At 37.1% G+C, this 21,946-nt stretch overlaps 1 protein-coding gene across 3 annotated transcripts in view; it reads left to right on the top strand.

The window, feature by feature from the left end:
- The window catches only part of LOC142405293 (la-related protein 4B-like), a 57,363-nt gene extending 36,360 nt beyond the window's left edge, over nucleotides 1–21,003 (top strand). For 2 of the 3 annotated variants that reach the window (XM_075492414.1, XM_075492416.1), the window contains exons 7-17: nucleotides 486–589; nucleotides 2,421–2,531; nucleotides 3,030–3,083; nucleotides 3,403–3,612; nucleotides 6,806–6,912; nucleotides 7,428–7,682; nucleotides 9,189–9,234; nucleotides 12,397–12,561; nucleotides 15,664–15,788; nucleotides 16,458–16,569; nucleotides 17,132–21,003. In XM_075492414.1, the coding sequence (XP_075348529.1) occupies nucleotides 486–589; nucleotides 2,421–2,531; nucleotides 3,030–3,083; nucleotides 3,403–3,612; nucleotides 6,806–6,912; nucleotides 7,428–7,682; nucleotides 9,189–9,234; nucleotides 12,397–12,561; nucleotides 15,664–15,788; nucleotides 16,458–16,569; nucleotides 17,132–17,413 (1,571 nt within the window). In that variant the 3' untranslated portion in view covers nucleotides 17,414–21,003. The remainder of the gene's footprint in view (nucleotides 1–485; nucleotides 590–2,420; nucleotides 2,532–3,029; nucleotides 3,084–3,402; nucleotides 3,613–6,805; nucleotides 6,913–7,427; nucleotides 7,683–9,188; nucleotides 9,235–12,396; nucleotides 12,562–15,663; nucleotides 15,789–16,457; nucleotides 16,570–17,131) is intronic. The other variant, XM_075492415.1, reaches the window with a different exon arrangement.
- Nucleotides 21,004–21,946: the final 943 nt, after the last annotated feature.

Below are 21,946 nucleotides of genomic sequence, written 5' to 3'. Positions count from 1 at the left end.
ATCCTTTTTCTGTAAAGTGTTAAATAGAGCAAGCAGCTTCTAGTTTAGACCGTCACAATTAGAGGACACAATTACAGGTTTTATCAAAGCTACTTCACATTTGAGGTATCGAGTAATGATGTGTGTAAATGAGAATAATGTGAGTTTAAATTCTCAGAAAAGGTTACTGGACGTTACCACTAAGGTAAGAACTGGAAAAGAACATGACTTAATGTGTGCCTTAGAAGAAAAAGCTTATGAATTGGGATTTTCTAGTCTGGAAGAGTAGGAAGAGTGTGGTGATTTTTAAGGAACATGTCTACTCGGTTTCATATGTCTGAAAGTATCCTCAGTCATCTTCTGCTTGTTTCTTAACGTTCAAAAATATTTTAAGTTTAGCACAGAAAGCTCTGCATTGTAAAACTGTGTCCACAGCATCTTTCTGTGTGCAAAGCTATTACGATTGCTGTGACAGCTAAAATACATTTTTGTCTTTTCTCTTTTAGCGTTGCCTTTAGTCCAAGTGGATGAGAAGGGAGAAAAAGTTAGGCCAAATCAGAATCGCTGTATTGTGATTTTACGTGAAGTACCTGAATCTACCCCAATTGAAGTAAGTGTTTAATTGTTCTGTAAAGAATGCTTTTCCCTTAGGATTTGGAAGTTAGATTTCTTTCAGATTTCAGTAAGCATATCATATTTATTGCTACATTGTTAGTTAGTTTCTAACAATGTTTCTAAACCTTAGTTTATTGTGTGTGTTTGGATAATAAATATATTTGATAGAAGCATGTCGCTCATAGGAAGACTGTGGTAAAACATGTAGCTTTACAGAGGGCTGAAAAACTGACAATGCTGTGTTTGGTAGAGGTACCCTAATTTTCTTGGACTCTGGCTTATCCGTATGTGCTCAGCTCTTTGGATAAATAGCAAACGAAGATGAGGGAAGGTAAGTCTTAGAATGGAAAATGCCATTGCTGCACCTTGAAGCTTGTTAGGGTAAACGACTTAAAGCTTTGCAAACATTTCCATAATGCTGAGGGTAAAGGTGTCAACAAGTTGCTAAGGATCTCTGCTGGCTTGTGGAATGAGTGCGAGAGTGGAGAACTTGATTCTTTGAAAGATATTCAATTCAACTGATGTAGCTGGGACTATGACTAATGGAAAGACTAGAAAAAAATATTTGGGCCATAGATTAAACCATCTTGAATTTTCAAAAAGGAGGAGAAGGCACAGGTTCTTGATGACAGGGAGGTATTTTAATTTCCCCTATATTTAATTTTACAAGGAAGAATAAAGATTCTGAAAGGGTTGCTGCTCTTGATAGTTTTCATACAAAAATAAAAAGTACTGTAGATTAAAAATTATAATAAAGAAGTTAAGTGGCCTTAGTAAACAGGAGCATGAAACAAAATACTAAAAGGAATTGGGGGGAAGAAGTTAAATATGCTATATACATAGTTTAAAAATATCAGTTGCTTTTAGCTTTCTAAATGAAGTGTAACCTTTCAAAGACTGCCTAGCTTTGAATACTATAGATTTCTCTTTTTTTTTTTTTTTTTCCTGTCCTCAGTTTGTCAGGTTCGATATATTGGCACTGGGTGGTCACTCTTAAATGTTTACCAACAACAAAGTTCTGAGGAGTCTTTATTTTCAGAAGAGGTGGTTTGAAGTGGTGTTTTATACATTATGTGTTTAAATTTGCCAGACTGGAAAATCTATACTTAACCTGACAGATTTAATAGGATACATTTTCTGGCGTAGCATGGTCAGGCTTTATTTAAGCAGCAAACTTCCAAAATACTGTAAGGCCTCCAGTTGCATTGCTTTTTGATGCTGCTCGCCTCAACTCTGTGACAAAAATAAATAATATGCAAATGGCTTAAAACAAATATAAAGTCCAAGGTATGTTTTTTCTGTAGAAACTAGCTGATTGTTTTTGAGGTAACATAAACCCTGTTTCAAATATATTAATCTGTAGTCACTTGAGTTAAAGTGTATCTCCAGGTTTCTGATGAAAGGGCAGGGTTCTCCGATCCCATGCAGTATGCACAGGTTTTCGTGTGGCTCTGTGGTTTTGGGGACAGGGAAGAAATAGACATTTTTCTGCAAAATGTAACATTGATGCCAAAAGTAAGTGTGTCTCTGTGGCCTAAATAGCTTATCTCCCCTGATTTAAAGGGAGCAGGGAACTTTACTTGCAGTATGGCCTTAGACGATGCTTGTTTGAATTCCTTTTAGCTAGCGGGGAGATTGGAGAGAGCTAACACTACTGCAGGTGTTCTGAAGTTCTCAGTTCTGTTTTGTAAGCCCAAAAGTGCTTTTTATCTTTCTTACCTAGAGTTCCAGAGTTCTGCACTTTAAATTGATGTTTCTTTTGTCCATCCATTTTTTTTTTTCTCCCACCCTTTTCTCTCCCTTCTTATCAAAACCACTTTCCTTAGGAGGTTGAAGCACTTTTCAAAGGAGATAATTTGCCTAAGTTTATCAACTGTGAGTTTGCCTATAACGACAATTGGTTCATCACGTTTGAATCAGAAGCTGATGCACAGCAGGTAACACTGTTTTTTGGAAGCATTTCAGAATGTAACAGTAAACAAGGGGTGGGATGAGGGTGGATTGATGGGTCGTAAACTGTATTACAAATGTGTAACAACTTAAAGAAAAATTCCCAAACCTCTAAAAACAGTAGTGCTTCCCCTTAGCTACTATCCAGTTATCAGTACTATTAAACATAACCCTGTAAGAGTTTTATCTTGTTCGCGTATCCTGGCTTCCTGGCCAAAGTGATAATTTTTTGTACTAAGAACACAGATATTTTGGATGACACATTGAAATACTTCAATCGTAACAATTAAAATCTTGTTTTAATGCTGCTGAAGCATTTCTGCAGTGATAACTTAAATCTTGCCGAATGCAGATTACATATGAGGGTTTTCTATAGTCTAACATTAGCAGACACTTCAAGAATTATTGTTAGGCTTAGCCTGTCAAAACTCAAGTTTCCTATGTTTAAATTATATTTGACAAATTTTATAATTACTTTTTTAAAGGCTTACAGATATCTTAGAGAAGAAGTGAAAACTTTCCAAGGAAAACCGATTAAGGTAAATAAAACTTTATGGGTTGTTTGGGGCATGTCTGTATATGTTTTGGGTTTTGTGGGGCTCTCTGTGTTTTCTAATATAAATTTAAAGTGGTCCAATCTCAGCAGCCATTTGACGTGGAGGTGCGTTTTGAAATGTAGCACATGCCATTTTACTTCTCCTTTTCCTCCTTCCTGGCAGTGGTACATCCATCGCAGTGTCAGGTCAGCAGGGAAGCATTCAGCTGTTCCTGCCTTCCTTGAAGGAAAAAGCAGTGACTGACGAGTGTCCAGTAAAAGTTTGAGAGCTGCTGTAATAAATAATCTAATCTCCTTTGCAGGCAAGGATAAAAGCAAAGGCAATAGCTATAAACACATTTTTGCCAAAGAATGGATATAGACCTCTGGATATGAACCTCTACACGCAGCAGCGTTACACAACATCCTTTTACTTACCTCCAGTATACAGTCCCCATCAGCAGTTTCCATTGTACAGCTTAATTGGCCCACAGACCTGGTCAGCCACGCACAGCTACCTTGACCCTTCATTGGTAAGTCTCTTGACTATGAAACAGTTGCATTCTTTTCAAAGTTGGTATTATTTTATGAAGTCTTGAGGTGTAGGAAGCATACGTATCCTGAAGAGGGGAGTTTAAGATACTGATTCTTTCTGACGAACACTTCTTCAAAATTCTTCCCATACAAGATTGTGTACAAGATTAATTATTTGAAAATTGCACTTGCTCTCAGACTGCAGGGTGATTCTCTTCTTAACCTTTTAGTTTTTGAGGCAGTTCTTTACTAAAGGTTATTAATTAACCATTACCAAAAGAAATCTTTTTAGTAAAGACTTCTTTTAGTAATGGTTAAAAACCTCTTTAGAAATTAGATCTTCAGAATATGTATGTGAATACCAGAAAAAGCAATTCTGATATGTACTGAATAAACTTAATGGAATCAGATAAATAAGGATAACTTAATATCTTGATCTTCCAGGAGGAAAATAAGTTCTAGGTTAACATGCTGAATTACCCTATTCAGCATATTCTCAAAGCAAAATATTTTCTGTGCAAAAGTAACATCTTTTTTGGCAATAAAAAATAAAATTACTTCTGCTAATTAAAAAAAAAATCACTTTTAAATTGCTTAATGTTTAAAAATTTTCTTAAAGGGGCTATCAGTAAGCCTTAGAGCTAGGGTGGTAGCAGTAAGTCCGTATATACTCTAACAGGACATCCGCTGCATCCTGCAATGCCGCTTCCATCTTCTCCTCCATTGTGACAGTCCCATCAGAATTACCTTGGCCCCTTTTAGTGCCTTTGTTATCCTACAAAAACTAATATGAATATAGTTTTCTGTAATGACTGGAAGACTAAGGTTGTCCTTTGTGGAACCTCTTTCTTCCCTCTGTAAATGCCTCTTTACTTGTGGCTAAAAGAAACTAGGGTAGCAATGCTCAAAATTAGAAGCTTTTCAGAGGTTTTTTTGGCAGAGGATTAAAGTGTCCTTGAACAAACTTGAGCAAACTTCCTGTGTACCAAACAGCAGCTAATTAAAAAGTTGGTGTGCTAAACACTTCACACACAGGGAAGGTAGCCAGAGCCCTTGCAGGGGAAGGCTTTTTAAGGGGGACGAAGAATGCGGAGGAGACAAGGTAGCGTAGCAAACAGCGCTATTCCAGGAGAAAGCCACCTTATTAAGCGGCAATGAATGTGATTCCTCCTCTAGGTAAACTAAGACTGACTATTGCACAGTCTTGCTGTGGGGTAGTGAAGTAGTAGGATGGCAGTGGTGTAGAAGACGTAGATTAATTGGGCACAGGCTCAAGCACAGCACAGTGTGTATCTGCCTTATGTCATCCTGGAACTTTTTGTATTCCAGAAAGCTTACTAGTCCTGGCCTTTGGGGGAAGACCTTACAAGTTTGCCAGCATTAAAGATCTCATACCTTTCTTAGTAAAAACAGAAAATTAACTGGCAGAGCTTTGCCTCCCACTGTTTTGCAGCATATGTCATTAGTTAGCTGCATTTTGTGTACATTAATGTAATAAGATGTTTCTTGAACCTTTTATAAGAAGAGCTATATTTGAATAGAAATTACTTATGAGGAGAACAGGGACCACGAGGAACAATGACACAGGAATAATTTTTATGAGACAGGGTTGCAGTTTGCATGTAGAGACTTATGTGCAAATATAGCAGAAGTTTCTCGCCTCTTCTGCTTTGGCATAAACACTAACAGTGCTTTGTCTCATCTCTAATTTGAGATTAAATACACTCAGTAGTGTGGGCATACAGTTTTAGTTCTGAAACTAGAATATGGCAACACATGTCCTCAAAATTCTAAAACTACCTACTTCTTCATGAAGTACTTAATAATATTTGAGGAAAGATCTAGTTTGTCCTGCTTGTAAAAAACATAGGTGTACTTTTGATGAGCCAGATGACTTCTGTGGAGGAAGCAAATTGATGCTTTTGGTATTATTAGAAAATGAAAATGAATTTTTTTCCCCTCCAAAAAGATCACCCATCCTTATAAAGAAAGAAGGGGTGAATATTGCTAGTATCCCTTTAAGCAATGAGTTAAACTTGTTTTCCTTTAGTATGTTCAATGTCTTCTCATTATTCAGGTTCAGTAGTTGCTTACTAGCTTTGATTGAATTTTACAGCGTTCAAGTTGTAACTATTAAAGCAGAAAGCACTTCAAAGCAGTATTTTGATGAAAATTTGTTCCTAAAATAGTTTTATTAAACTCCTAATGGCCTGTTTTTGGAGTCTGAGGTAGCATTTGCTGTCATGTATGCTAGGTTAGGCTAATAGTAGTTTGGCATGACAGCTTTGGTGTTAAATTTTATTTTGCATTGATTAGTGATTTACTTTAACTTTTGCAAGAAAGGTTAGACAAGCTTAAAGATACCTTTATAGGAAACAGTCTTAATCCCAGCTGTTTCTCATCATTTAATTAAGTGTAGAAAGAGTGCTACACAGAAGACTTTTCTGCATTTTAGTTATTTTCAGGGGGAGAAGACAGGCAGGCATTTATTAGCTGTTGCTAATAATAACATTTCCTAAATGAAACTCATTCATACATGAAAAAAAAAAGCGTGCTAGTGATGTTGGAGAAATTACTATGAACATGGTTCACATTTTGAGATATTTTGTTAATACAAGACATTGATACGCACCCACCCCAAAAAATCTTTTGCTAATGTTGCTTCTTTGGGCAACAAGACAGTAATTCACATATAGGATAAGGTGGTAAGATCTGAAAAGAATCAGAGGTCCACTTAACATCCACTTGTTCTTTATTTAGGTGTCATGAGGAAGATAAGTAGAATAAGGAACTAAAAAGAAATTTTTTTTCTTTTTAGGGAGGGATTCACATATAAATTATAAGAACAATTACAGGCTGTGTAGGTAGACTCTTTGACAAAGAAGTATCTCTGTACTATGAAGTCATGCATAGTATGGTGTGAAATAGAAGGAGTGTTACTTGACTTACAACCAAGAATTTTGGCTCGGTGTTTTTCAATCCTCTTGAAAAATTATCAGAACTTGAATACGCGTAGTGGCTGTCTTCTCAAAAACTAGCATTTTGTAAGTTGGTTACAAGGCACTGGACAAGTGCTCTGTTGCTGCTTGAGCCAGTCTTTTAAGTACTGCCCTGCATAGAATGACATAAAATACGGGGTTAAGAAAAAATAGTACTCTGTTTATAACTATGAGCATGCAATATATTCTTTAGGTAACACCGTTTCCAAATACTGGATTTATCAATGGGTTCACATCTCCAACCTTCAAGCCTGCTGCTTCTCCATTGACTACACTCAGACAATATCCTCCCAGGAACAGGCAAGTTCAACCATCTCTTGACAATATACATACTATTTTATTATCTGGCATGTGGGGTTTTAATCTGCTTATTTCGGTAACAGCAGCTAACTTGAAAATACTTGTGAAATTGAACCTGGTGCAAGGTTAAGTGAGGCCAAAGGGCAGATGGTGCTGCTATTGTTAGTGGAGGTACTGTTTCTAAATGTAAATGGACTGTCTGAAAGCTGAGAACTGGTCTGTTCTATGGTTTAGGGTATTCAGATGAAATATTCTGAATGACGGCATGTGATCAGCAAGATTATTCATATAGTACTTTCAATTTCAGGTAGTTTTTGGTAAAGCCATAGTTGAAAATAGTGAAAAGGTTAATTTTGATAATTCATATGACCTGTTAAAGTGAATATTTATCATTCTTATAAATGAAACATGCAATAAAGGACTAAAGATCTTGCTTCTTCTGAATTCTGTGTATAGACTTAGGCCTCAGAAGATCTCTCATAGTACGTATGTTGAAATGACTTTTGAATTTGTAGGAATCCTAGCAAGTCTCATATACGACATACAATACCCAGTGCAGAAAGGGGACCTGGGCTTCTAGAAAGTCCTACAATATTCAACTTTTCTGCTGATCGTTTAATCAATGGCGTCAGGAGTCCACAGACGCGGCAGCCGGGACAAAACAGGACACGGATGCAGAATGCTACTACGAGTTATACCAAGAGGGAAGTAGGAACTGGACGGATGGAACAGACCAGTGTTGACTCGTCTCCTGGATTAGGTAGAGGAAGGTGAGTGTACTCTGTAGTTGTCCTCTGAACAACCCAGTATTGCTGCTTCTAAACTACTTCTTTTAGTAAAGAGGTATGGTACTAGTACTGTTCTCATTCCTATTTTAAACTAAGACCGTCTCTCCTCAAAGCTAAAATCTTGGAAAGTACTTCAGAGAAAGTGCTAAATATAGAATAAATGCAAAGTGGACTTGCATACTTTCCTACCAAATGAAAATGATTAACGGCAACTGATGAACAACTTACAGCCATAAGATCTAATCCTCTATCCTTTCTTCATCTGTTGTAAGAAAGTTTTTTGCGTATTATTTGACTTAAATGAAGCAGTTCTTCCCATTTCATTGTTCAGCAGTGTAGATTGTGCACCTGAACCTGTACTAGCAGTGCTTATTGTTAATTTTTTAAGTTGAAAGATCAGAATTTTTCCCAAATTAGACATTTACAACAACAAAGATGATGGGTTGGTATGGAGAGAGGAAAAAGGATTACATGCAACTAGGAAAACCATTGTTACACAGTTTAAAAACAAACAAACAAACAAACAAACAAAACACCCAAGCACCTGGGAAGCTGAAAATTGGTGGCACCAATATTAATGTGAGAATTTAGCAGGCTTATTTTGGAATTTTTTAAATATGGTACAGTTCTAATAAGTGCTTTATAAAAGTACTGTACAGCTTTGTTTAACGATGGCTGTGTTTGTGTCTCCAAGTAAATCCCATTTTGAGTGACTTACTGAATTGGAAGATAACTCGAGTCTTTTGCAGATGATCCTATATTAGACTTGTATCATTGCAAAAATTAAGTGGGGATTTTGTGCAAGGATTGTAATACTTTTCTAAATCTAATTTGCCAAATTGTGTTGTAACTAGTGGATGAAAGTGTGATTAAGGACATAGGAAACACGATTGCTCAAACTATAGACTACAAAAATGTACAGGAGCAGTCAGTACCTAGATTTATATTCTGATGTTTCGGTATTTAATACATTTAGAATATTAAAAGTCAAACAGAAAACTTAGAAAATATATTGAAACCGAGTTAGAATGCATTGCAAATTTTAAACTGCTGCATGGAGGGGCTTTACCTGAAGCAGGGCTGGGGGAGGAGCACTGGAAATGCTTTGGAGGGGCTTTACCTGAATTGAAAAGAGTTAGCCATATTTCAAAAGTTATATAGGTATCAAAAAAAAAAAAAAAAAAAGAATAAACCCTTTTATTTTGGATATTGAAAGATTTTGTCCAAGCTTTATATGTAATTGGCACTGAGATGCTTTTAACGCAGGAATTATTTGTAACCGGTGTATTCTTTTGATGACTTGTATAACATCCGTACCTTTATTTTAATGAGAGCTTGCTAGAAATTTTTCCGTAAAACATTTTTTTTAATAACCTGTCTAGAATGAAGATGGATGAAATAGCAATTTGAATTAATTTCTCCTGTTTTCACCAACTGCCTTACATTCATTTATAGGCAAAGTTCTGATAACTGCTTTCTTTCCCTTAGGAAAAACTCATATGGCTACCGAAAGAAAAGGGAGGACAAGTTTACAGTGAGTGTTCATGATCATATTCATCTATAATAAAAGTAGGGTAACAAGGCAATAATATGCATATTATGTGGAGTAGCAGGTGGAAGTTATTGCACAAGCAATTGTATGTCACAGTTGACTGAAGACAGCAGCTTATCAGAGTCACATGAGTTTACTGCATTTGGGTATCAGAGAAGATTGTCCGTTAATGCAGAAGTCAGGAAAAAGTTAAAATTAATCTTTTATAGTAGCAAAAAATTTCCGTCTTAGTGTTACTTTGTCAGCATGCCAGTGTTCATGTTCAGGGAGAGCTAAATAGCTAAGCTAAAGTTCAAAACACTTGATACCTGATTATTGTTCATGTAGGTGTTGAAGAACATTTTACAGATCCATGTGTCATAATGTGTAGCTAGAATGTTAGTTATTAAGTGGTCAGCTCTGTATCTTAAATGCCTCTCCAAGTACCACTTGGTAAGGGTATACTAACACTATTGAAATATTACAGTTTTGGTAAACTTTAATTCAAGGTGAATACCTAAATAGCCTTGGTACTTGAAAAGGCTGGACTAGACATTGTGTAGAAGAAAAAAAAGTAATTTTTTTGTAGGACTTAAGGTTTGATTTGCTAAAACCAGACGCTTCTCTGCAATTCACTTTTGCCACACGTGGCATGTTCATGAAGTTGAACTGGATTATTCCCGTATTCATGTTACAATTGCAAAGTAACCCTGCTGCATGAGCCATAACACTTTCTTAAAGGTCTGGAGTTGTTGCATTTGTGTATTTGTGGCTCCTGCTGTTGAGTAGCCTTAGGAGACTTGGATAAGGGAACATCAAGGTTTGGAAAGCATAAAATGACAAGTGGTTCCTTCCCTTTGGTTGCTTTTAGTTCTTGTCAAACTTCTCAAAGCTCAGTGAGATCAGGTTACATGTAGGATTCTCAATACTTCTTTCTTTTGCCCTTTCAAAGCTGCTTGAATTTGTAGACATTTTCCCATCAACATTTTTTTCTGTCTTTGAAAGAATAAGGAAGTGGTACAGGTTAGGCGTGTGAGTGAGTGGCTGGAGTGAAAGGGTTACCTTGGACACTCTTACTGAGCAGAGAGGCTCTTCTGACTCAGCTGACTTTAAAGGTTATTTTTAACTTTGTAAAACTGGTAGACGTGACTTCTTTGGAGACCCACAGTTCCCTTCTCTCAGCACCAGGCTTTAATTGCAGCCTGTGCAGCCAGGTTCCTTCTAGTCTCTTCTGGCCCATGAATCTTTAGTCTGTACTGTCCAGTGATGCAAGTTGAACAGAGGCGAGAGCTGCTGCACACCCGCAACTGTGTACACTGGGAAGGAGCATACTCTGAAGTGAAAGATTAAAATTTGACCCCTTTAGACTGTGGAAATAATTGAATACAGGATCCCATTTCTTGTGTGATGCTGTAGTGATTAGATGGTGCACGTAGGACATCACTGCATTCAAATAGCATTTGAATGCAGTGATTACTTCTTTCGATTTTTTTTTTTTTTTTTTTTTAAAGGAAAAATAATAGAGTATGCATGCTTGCATGAGAGCATGAACCTTTTTGATCAGATTGTATCTGAGGCTATAGACGTAAGCCAATTACTCAACTTGTCATAACAAGTTGACTTGAGAGATTTTATGCAGTTGGCAGCTTAAAATCCATTGAAGTTCTCCCTGGTCTCACTAATTTAATGCTACTTGTCTCTTAATATGTTGGGTTTTTTAGGACTCATCAGTATAGCTTAAAATGTTTGTATAAAATATAAAAGCATTATCTATTGCAGGACTTCAGTCCCCTTTAAGAAAACTAAGTGCTGTGATTTGAACTGTTCTAAAAAAAAAAAAAAAATAGTTGTTCCTTTTGCAGTTTGAGCTGGATAAGTGTAGTCTCTATGACCCTTTGACAGGTCATCTGACTTCTATTTTTGGAGGTTTGCAGCCTCCATTGCTGTAGCACTCACACTGTGTTCTGGGGGGTAATGCTGGGTCAGTAGCAGTCCTAGGAGTTACAGTTGTTCTTGCCTCTGTATTTATTCTTTCCCTACTTCCCTCTCAATGCACACTTCTTTTGACATAGTTTGTGAAAAGACCTCGAGGGTAGTTTTGTATCTATTGCTCTTCATGAGAAGGAAAGGGGAAAAAAACAGTAAGTAATGCAACACCTTTCCCTCCAGAAGCATTATTCTCACATTCCGACCATCTTGGCTATATACCCATAAATATTTTCCTTTTCAAAATAGGAATCGTCTCAAAGATTGCTTTGCATTTGGTATTCTGCAGCAGAGGTCATCTTAGCACAGGCCTGAGCACAGTCATGAAACAGTTACTTCTTTGTTTACATGATGTAGATGAAGTTAATGGGTAACTTCAGTTACAGCATATTACAAAAAGAATTTTATTTTTTCAGTGTAAATAGAATTTAGCTTTACAAATGCACTTTACAAGCGGTCCTCACAAGTGATCTTAAACTGTGGTACTCTTAACTCATGAACTGCTGTTTGTAGTGCAAATAGTTGCATTAGCCAATTGATTTTTTTTTTTTTGCCTGCGACATTGTTTTTCTTCTCAGATTTAGTTAGAAAATTTCTCCCTGTTTCAAAAATAGTTTTGACATTTATCTTTGCATTTTTATGAAGTGACCATATAAATTCATATTAATTAGATGAAAATTGCTGTTGTCTGCACTACATGCAAGGCATGCTGTCTTGCTATTTCTTTATATATATGAATATGATAAAAGATTCTTATTGACTCCTGTCTTTTATTTAGGATGTTACCAACAGCACGTAAATGGGCTTTATATTTTCACTATATCACGATACCTAAACCAGTCTGTTTTTCCTTTCTATGTCAGTGTAAGTGTCCATCCTGAAGGAAGCGTCAGTGAGAAGACTTTTCTTACTATACAGTATCATTAAAGCTTATGCATATGAAATTTTTAAGGATGCTTATGCCATCCCATTTAAATAATAGTTAAATATTTTAAGGACAACAGTGGAAAAGGAAAGCATCTATTCCTCGGTACTGTGTGGTTTTCTTGGATAGCGGGATGTGGGAGGCCTCTCTAGGGCTTCACAGATATAAATCAAATGCAAAATACAGTTTAGAGTCCCATGTCTTTCTTTTCTGTCATCCAGTGCAGTAACCTCAACGTGTTATTTCTATTCCAGAGAGGCCAAACGCAGTCGCCACCACCCCCAAAACCTCCATCTCCTAGCTTTGAATTGGGTTTATCTAGCTTTCCTCCATTACCCGGGGCTGCTGGCAATTTAAAGACCGAAGACCTTTTTGAAAACAGACTGTCCAGTGTGGTAATAGGAACGTCAAAAGAAAGAGTGAGTAGCCAGTGTTCATTTTTGTTGGGAAAACAAAGAATTGCATACCTCTTGGTTTCAGATTTGGTGGCTTATACATAGAAAAAACTTGTGGTTTTACATGGGTCATAAGAAATGCTTTTAAAAAACAGCTGTCAAATGATGTGCTGCTGCCTTCTTCACTTATATCTTAGAATTTGTTGGGTATTCTCTTTGAAATGGTGTGGAATACGAGCACCAGTATAAGTAGAGGTTAATAGCAAAGATTATAAAATATCTTTGCTGTTCATAATTGCCTCAGGCTTTTTGATAGACTCAGGTGAAATATAGGTGATAAATTTTCCTCCTGTTTGAAAGTCAGACTTCTGAGTTGTATATAAAACACTTTAAAGTGACAGAGACAAACTTTTAAGCACTGAAATATAAAGAAGCTGCCTACATAATCTCAGTACACTAGGCATCATAGCGGAACAAGAACTGTTACCAAAACCAGGTGGATCTCAGTGTTGTCTTGTCATATTGCTTGGAAAGATAAAAATATACCAGAATGACTTGGCAACCACTGCTTTCTAGATGTAGAGATGCAGTTGAAAATTAATGTTCAGGAGCTGTTCATAGATTTCATTCTTAGAACTGTTTCTACCATGCCATCTGTGAGTGACAGTATGTTCTCCTCCATCAAGACTCGTATAACCTTGCGCACTATGGAAAGTCTAGGCTATGGGAGTCTATATTGGCTTTTTTTGCTAGCTCTAATTTAACTTGTGTTTTTCTAGCTGTACCACAACTGAAGAAGTTAACCCCTGGATATAGCAGTGCAAAACAACCTGATGAAACACCAGAATCTCTCTCTTGTGTTCTGTCTCTAAAACCAGTCTATTGCAGAAGTGTTTTCTTTGGTGCCCATGTATCAGGGGTGGGTAGGGAGGGTATTTGTTCCTAAAGGAAAGAGGAAGCAGCAGGGCAGCCTGCACCCCAAGAGATGATTGCTCAGACAAGCCATCTATTCTGTCTTCTGCAAGTGATAATAGGGACAACTATGTTCCAGGGTTGCATTTAGGAGGAATGTGCGGGACAGTGCCATGATAAGAGCAGTGTTTAACTTGCTGTCAACCAGTCCTCCAGATTGTAGTCTGTTCTTGGCCAAGATCTTTCTATTTTTAAAGTATTTTACCTCGATTATTTCTGAAGTGTTTTTTGACTATCGTATTTCAGGTTTTAAATATAATTCCAGCACTTTCTATTGATACTGCAGCTGAAAAGCCATTGCTCTTCCCATTACAAATCTAGTACTTACTTTGCACTGTATTTATTGTAAAGAACTTACACTTCTCCCCTGTAGAGGCAGTCTTAGTATCAGTCAGGCACTGAGGTTTTATGATAGTGCAATGCACTGTTGCATTAAAAAGCTTCCTTTGATTTCCCAATTTCTTTTTCCGGCTTGCATGAGTTAGTCTGTACCATTGTGTGGAAGAAAGGGATTGCACTGTCTTTCCTTGTTGGCGTTAATACGGAGAATAAGATAACAACAACTAGTTCCAAAGAGCGATTGTGTTCTGCTACGGAGGTGTTTGAGTTAACGTTAGAATCTTGCCAATGTATACAGGCTGCTTTTCACCTTGATCTCAATGGTTTTTTTCATGTCACCTTATGTACAGTTATGAAGTGCTGAAGTAGAGTTACACAGTGCTACTCTTGTTTTATAGATGGGCAAGTCCAGTGTACAAAAGCTGACTGAACTCAGGTTGTATAATTTCCAACAGTTGTTATCCAAGCATCATATCTTTATGCTCTTTGCTTTGTGGTGCTCTTCTAGATGTAGCTCTGGGGAATGGCAGGTGTTAGTCATCCCACATTTTCGAACTAGGAAACTGCAGCACTGTCAGATCAGGGCCTGAGTGTTTTTGCCTAGGAACAGCACTTGCACGTCTGCTTGACTTGAAGCTATTCACGCTTAACCATGTACCTACAAGTTTTGATGAACTTGGGCCAGAATGCTCAGCAACTTGCAATTCCAAGCCTTTGCGCACACACTATTACAGTGAGTAAAACTATAGAAGCTGTTCTTTTATTTCTAAACATCCACCTTTTATGGTTTTACTATGAGTAAAACTAGGCTTGGATCTACTGCAATAATCCATGCTGCCTGATTTAAAACAGTGTCATCAAATACCATTTTCCTTTCTAACAGTGACCACAGGAGTCTCATGTTTTACGACCTTTGAATGGTGGCTGGGCTGGGGGAAGGGGGTGGCTCTCTTGTTCCTTCTGTGCTTGTGTTCTCCCATTGCTCTCCCTTCTGCTTACCAGAATCTGTCCTGGTTCTAGAGTGAGACAGGTCAGAAGCAATATGAAGAACACAGCACTTTTTAAAACAAACAGAATGGTTACAAATGTCACAAATACGTTTTTCAAGATACAAAGTCTTCTTTCTCTTTCTTATTTTGTGACAATTTAAGTTCATGCGTACATCTTGAACCTATTTGGCCTTTATCTGGAAGCACAGTGTCACTTGGCAATAGCAGAATCTTTTGAGGGCTATGGAAAAAGCCTCTTTTGCTTGGCAGCAAATCACGCTATAGCATAAGAAAGGGACTTTTAAATGATGGTCATATCCTAGTTTGCAAAAACTTCCTTTTTTTTTTAAGGTTAGGGTTTTTTAGTACCAGCTATTGGGATGATGCAGAGTTAGAGCTTTGAAGAAGACAGTTCTTAGTGCATAACTCTAGGAGACTTGTCTTAATAGGCTAACTGTGGTTATGTGAACAGGCACAAAGCCTACTTTGTCACCAGCAGGTGCAAAATTCCCGCGTTGAAAGAAGTGATTTTTGTCATCCAGATATGTCCCAAAGGGAACTAAGCTTCCAACTTTTTGGGAAAGAGCCACAGTGTGTGATTGATTTTGTCTGTGTTTCTAAATAATTGTAAAGGAAAAAAACTTGTTGCAATACATATATTGCATCCATCTGTATCTTCCTATAAATTAACTATAAGGGTAAATTAAACTAGTTAATTTACCCTTATAAATCAACTTGTAAACTGTTTCCTGATTGTGTTAATTTTCAGGAAAACCATATTAATTGGATATTGTGATTGCCCTTCTATGTCTTTTTCCTCCTTCAGAACATTAATGTGGATGCAAGTACAAACACTATTCCATCGGGAATTCCCCGAGAGCCGTTGTTGCCAGTTTCTTCTACGTTGCCCAGGACGTTTGAAAGGTCTCCTTCGCCATCCCAGTCTTCTGAGTAAGCACTTAATTACATGGCTATAATTATTCTGCTCTGAATCACGTTTGCATTTTTTCTCATCAGAAGGCTAGGTGGAACACTGTAAATAGCTATTAAAATCTTAATTAATTAAAGAAATAATATTTTGTCGTATATTGTAGTAAAGGCAGTAAAGCTTAATTTCTGAACAATATCATAATAGTGATTCAGTCATAATAGTCATTCAGCAGACAAAAGTTTAGTGTTGTGTTTTAGTCTCTTCAAGTATTTAAAAGTTTAATGAATACCTTACTCTTGTATTTAGATAGCTTTGAAGCATAGAGAGTAAACCCATGATCCTGTGGGCAGTACTGTTGTCCATACAATAAAGGAAGTTTTCAGTAAGACTTTATTTGGAACCTGCAAATCAAATTGAGGTGTTTGAGTAACAGGAGTAAGATAACTAAATAACCAAATGCTACCAGAATGTCACAAATTACGGGTAGCGTCAAGTTCCACAGGAATATTTTTTTTTTTTAATATTTGATAGCATTTTTAAATGCAATGCTAGTCATAATGTGCTAGGCAAATTATAGCTATAACTTCTTATAGTCATAGACAAATAAAGTTTTAGACCCATTATTAGATCATTCATCTGTCCTGAAGTTTCACTTCTCATGAGCCTTGCCTCCTGCTGGATGCTTACAGGGACTCCAAGGTTGTGGATAAACAGCAGAGAGACACACAGAGTACAGAAAGGCTTTCTTCTTCCACACTCAGTACTGCATGTAAATCGGTACAAGTCAATGGGGCTGCCACAGTAAGTGACCTTATTACTTCACTTTCTCTTAATGATCCAGTTTGATGCATTTAACAGAATATTGCTTCCATTGCTACCCAGTGTTGCTTGATCATGTGAGCCCAGCATCCTTAAATTTGCATGTCGGTGGCCTCATGATTACTCGCACGATACAATTATGCAATTAACGGCGTGAAAGTGTTCAAGAGAACTTTGCAAATGATAGCTCTTTAGCTGAATTCTCTGCTTGGTAGTATCCTTGAGGTAGAAGCATTAATACATACGTTGATATTTAAACCAGAGTATTCATCGTCTTTCAGCTGTTTCAGAGTTTGCTTGAATCGAAAGTATTTTGTCCTATCACAGTACCCCATTCTTCTGGCATCCTGTTTTGCATTTTACCTTGTCTTGAATCTTACTGTCTGTACAGCTTCTGTAAACTTGATATTCAAGGCCTCATCTGCATATTTTAGTGCAGCAGTCTTTTGGGACAAAGACTTTACCTTTTTTGTTCATAAAAGTAAATTATTTTTTCCTCAGGATGCTTTGTTTAACTCTGTCCTGTTTGCTTTCAATTTCACAGGAACTGCGAAAACCTAGTTATGCAGAAATTTGCCAGAGAACAACTAAGGATCCTCCTACATTGCAACCCCAGAAAGAACAGAAGCCAAACACTGTAGCATGTGGGAAAGAAGAAAGAAAGCCCACAGAAACAATAGAGAAAAACAGGGAACCTCCTCCTGCAAAGTCACATCCTGGACAACCCAAAGACCAGAGGAGACAGTCAGGACGCAGATCGTCCCCTCCAGCCGTTGGCAAACGCTTAAATAAAGAACAGAATACCCCTCCAAAATCTCCTCAGTGAAACTAACACCTGGGAGGGATTTGAAAAGAGGTCTGCTTCCCACAAATTAAACCCATGTTCCCACGAAGATACCTGAGAATGAGTTGCTGGTTAGGAGCTTGCAGTGATACTAGGCATATAATAATGCCTGCAAGTTATTTTTCTGTGAAATACTTTTTCCCCTCTTGAACAAACATTCTATTTTTCTGGATATTTCTGGATAGTTGTTCTAAACCTTACATTTAGGTTGGTGCTTAATTGGAGGTGAAGCTTAGTGTGATTATTTTTTTTCAAGATGTAAAATATGTCTTTAAAAAAATCAACTTTTTATTAAGCCTCTCTGTGGCTGTGTGAGTGCAAGCTCTGTATAGTGAGTTTTTTCTAAACTGTTAAGCAGAAATGTGCTGCTGCAATATTTTTAATAAACTGGTCTGCAAGTACATATCTAAAGTGTCCAAAAGACTGATAACGGCAGCTAGTGTGTAGAGTGCAAGGAAGTAGATCTATTTTACGAATTAGTATGTGACCTTGAAGATTTTTTTTTTTTATTGGGCTGCTGTACTAAGTGTCAGCAAATGAACTTGCACTTTTAGGTTAAACAAGTAGTTGTTTCTAGCGTTTTTAAAAATTTAATCTTTTTTTGACATTTTGCACACACAAAATGAATCCTGCGGAGCACCATAGCAGTCTTTCTAAAATATTTCCTTTTTTGACTTACTGCAAGCAAGTAACCATCTTCTCACTCCAGAATAAAACTGATGTTATAATTTGCAAATACAAAGCACATTGTGAATAGAAAGAATTAAGTCTGTGAGCTTCTATGGTGGTGAAGCCTGTTAGTGGATGTTATCAGGAGAAAGCACTGTAGCCTTCTTGTGATAACCTTAGCTTCCCTGTGCTTGTAAGGGAGTTAACTGAGTCAGCGCTGTATGTTCTGGTTACCCCTGTGCTCTGTGTAGACTTTCTTTTTTTTTTTTTTTAAACTCTGCCCCAAGTGCTCTTTGAAAGAGTTCATATCTTAGTCAACCTTGTGTTGACGTCTTCCTGTGACTACAAGCATTGGCATACGGATTTAAATTTTTTCAAGACGTGAGATAATGGTGTTTGTTTTGTGTGGTGGAGGAAGAGATCCCTGATATTTACCTCTGGGATGAGGTTTCTCACACTTATTTACTTTAGAAGTGATGCGCTTTCTGAAGGACAAGGATGCACTAAATTAGCAAGTTTCTAATAAAGTTGAATATAAATTATTTTTGTTTTAAAATGCCTAAAGTTTTTCTTTAAGTGTTTAAACTGCAGGAAGTTCAGACAAAACTCATTCCTGCTGACTATGACAGTACAGTTTATTCCACAAAAATGTTTATTTAAACAACTGATTTTTTTAAAGAATTATTTCCATCCAATATTTAAAGACTTGAATTTTATTTAAACTTGAAAATGACTTTGCCTTAACTTTTGTACAAGACAGCTTAGAGTTAATGAGGTCTGACCCCGTGGAGGGTTAGCATGAGTGGAATACAGAATTACTCAGTTACAGTATGTATCTATTGTCACTGGTCTTACTGGGTAAACATACTGTAGTACAGGAACTAGCAGCAGTTTTTGTAATATACCTTAAAGATCTTAAACAGTTGATCTTTTTCAGATTGTTGAAAAACCTGTAAATGCAAATAGTCAATACTGTATTAAATATGTGCACTTGGAAGTGTGTGCTTTGCTTGTACAGTTGTAAATAATCAGAACATATAAAAAAGGTACCCTAAAGAAAAAATCTGATAAAAATTATTGATATTATAAATGTTGCTGTTGAGCTGGATGTAGATAAACTAAATGTTGTGGTTTGAATATTACTTTAATTTGTTGTTTTTTCTTTTTCTTATTTTATTCTGGTGTGCTGAACTGACTCTGCCTCTTCACTGCAAAAGGGAAATGGAACGAAAGTCTTATTTGAAAGCCCTCAAATGTTTTCCTAAGTCTCTCTAAAAACAAGTGATTTAACCAATTCAAAAGTGTTCTGCAATGTAAATAGTGAATTTCAGCAGTCAAACTGTAATTTTAAGTCATTAATAAAATCAAATTTAATTGGAAAAAAACTTTAGACTGCTACAAAAATATACACTGAAGCTTACTTGTCTGCTTTGAAGAATATCAGTGCTTTCCTTAGTGTATGATTCATAGAACTGTAAAGTAACTAGAAGTTGACTCCTGATAAATTTCCTATTGCAAGCATCAATTGGTAACTAGTTGACCTTTTAAATCCAGCCCGTTGTATGCTGCAGAATTGGTCAAGATAGGGCACGCTGGAATCTGTTGATTCTTCTTGTTTAAAAAGCGCTCTTTGTGAATGCTGTGGGGGGAGATAGGACTCTGACAACATCACCAAAACTGCTCAACTAGGTCTGTCATTGGATTTTGAATATGCTTCTCCTTTCCCCAGTGGCAGTGAAAATGGTAGCTAGAGTTGTGTATGGTTTAGGCCAGCTGTATGATTCATTTTGTTTGTCTGCTGCAAGTGAAAGGCTTACCAGCTGCAAACAATCACCAGTGGTTCCTTACAGCGACTGTGTACAGCTAGTCATAATACTCAACTGGTACCCGAGGTAATATATTGAGACCAGCGGGATGTGTTGTGCTGTTCTAATGTATTCTGCTGCCATTTGTGCTAGGTCAATACACTGTAATTACTGCTTACCCAGCAACAGGCTGTTGCATCGAAAGTTTAAACCTTCCTCTGATGTGGTTTTTATAGCTTTTTTTTAAAAAGAAAAAAGTGACACACCAAAAAGCTGTGTAATATACAACTTATCCTTACTGCATTTTCCTTTGAGATTTTTTTTTTTCTTTTTCCCCACTCAGCGACAAAATGGAGTTTTCGGAGTAGAGTTGTGAAGTTGCATGCAGACTGTTGCTACGATACATAGAGAGATTAAAATGTGGCTTTTAAAATGAAAAACCTCCCGAAAGCAGTAGCTGAGTTAAAGGTTCAGGGATACAGTAATTAAAATTGGCATTTTACCTTGTAGGACTGTGTGCTTTTCATTTTGAAAACAAGTCAAAATGGGATCTGAGACTCTTCTTCCAGGAATTTAAAAAAACAAAGGTTGCTCTTAAAACTTAATGTTGTTTCAGGTCAGTCCCCCACCATGACACTGTCATTTGCCACTTAGAAATCTGTGAACAGTGGCAAATTTTTTATGTTGCTGCATTATCCTTCAAAGACTTCAGCAGCTGGCATCGAAAGGCCCTTGTCTGAGTGTGGTGCAGTGTATCAGGAGCAACAGCTGACTGTAATGGTGCATACCTATCTCTGTATCTCCTTCAGCTAGCTACAGGTAGGGATTTTTATGTGCTTTGTAACCTATTACACTAATAGCAGCAGACAATCGAAGATTTCTAAGGAGACCTAACAGCTGCCAATTCATGAAATAGATGTGTAATATGGGAGCCTTCTTGAGGGTTTTTGTTTTTGTTCTTCTTCCATTAAGACTGGAATCAAGCTTACATGTAAACTATCAGTAATTTAAGTTTCCTTTTGTGTCATAAAATGTAAAACTGTCTAATTTGAAAAAAATATGTAGGTTATGAAAAATAAAGATTTAGGCACTGTTGAATTCCTGATTTTTTTTAATTAAACCTTTCTTCAGCAGTATTTTTCATTACCTTTTGTCTTTCGCTCCCATTTTTGGAAATTGTATATTTCTAATTTTGGGGAAAAAAAGCTTTGCTTTGCTGTTCAGCACAGCTGTTGTAACCATCACCTAAGGCCATGTAGCAGCAGCAAGAATACCTATACTATAGCTCTGAAAGCAGCAATGTCTGTCTCTATTAGGTAACTATGACTGGCTGACCTTTTTAAAACAAACAAAAAAAGCTGATGTGATGTTTTGTTTACTAGAGGTTATCTTCATTAGTGGTTTCCTCAAATTATTAGATAAGGTCTTGACTTGGTCTTAAATGTGGATTTTAAAGTTTGGGTTAGTGTTCTGGTTGCGTGGCTCTTGAATCCGGAGATATCCTGGGATTATTTTTGGCTTTGGCTGGTTTTGGAGGTTATCCTGGTCATGCCTCTAGGAAAGAAGAGCTTCTGGGATATCCTCCCTCTAAGTAAAAGATCTATTTTGCAAATACTTGAAACCCTTTTTTTTTTTCCTTTTTTTTTTTTTGGGGGGTGGGGTGGGGTGGGGTGTGGGTTGTCTCATTCAGCTATATCCGGTCAAGTTTAACAATGGATGTAAGCATGGAAGTATTAACAATTACTGGTTTTTATAAGCATCTTGGGAAGTATTGCAGTATTATTCTTCAGGCTGGATGTTCTGTAAGCTTCTGGATAGGTTAGGCTGCTTGCTGCTTTATTTCCCCTCTACTGTCTGCTCAACAGAGTACGGCAAGACAGGAATACCAGCGTACACTGGGCACTGCAGGTTTCTCTGTGTTAGAAAAGCTTGGCATGTCAGTTAAATGCTAGGCTTTGGTGGTGACACAGACTACAAGCAGTGGAAGACAACAAATTTTCACGTCAGCATGGAGCATGCTGTTCTGCCCTTGGAACTCAGT

Source organism: Mycteria americana, chromosome 2, assembly GCF_035582795.1.
Source record: "Mycteria americana isolate JAX WOST 10 ecotype Jacksonville Zoo and Gardens chromosome 2, USCA_MyAme_1.0, whole genome shotgun sequence".
NCBI lineage: Eukaryota > Metazoa > Chordata > Aves > Ciconiiformes > Ciconiidae > Mycteria > Mycteria americana.
The sequence above is the reverse complement of the archived record's forward strand: the minus strand, read 5'-3'. Positions and strand labels throughout refer to the sequence as shown.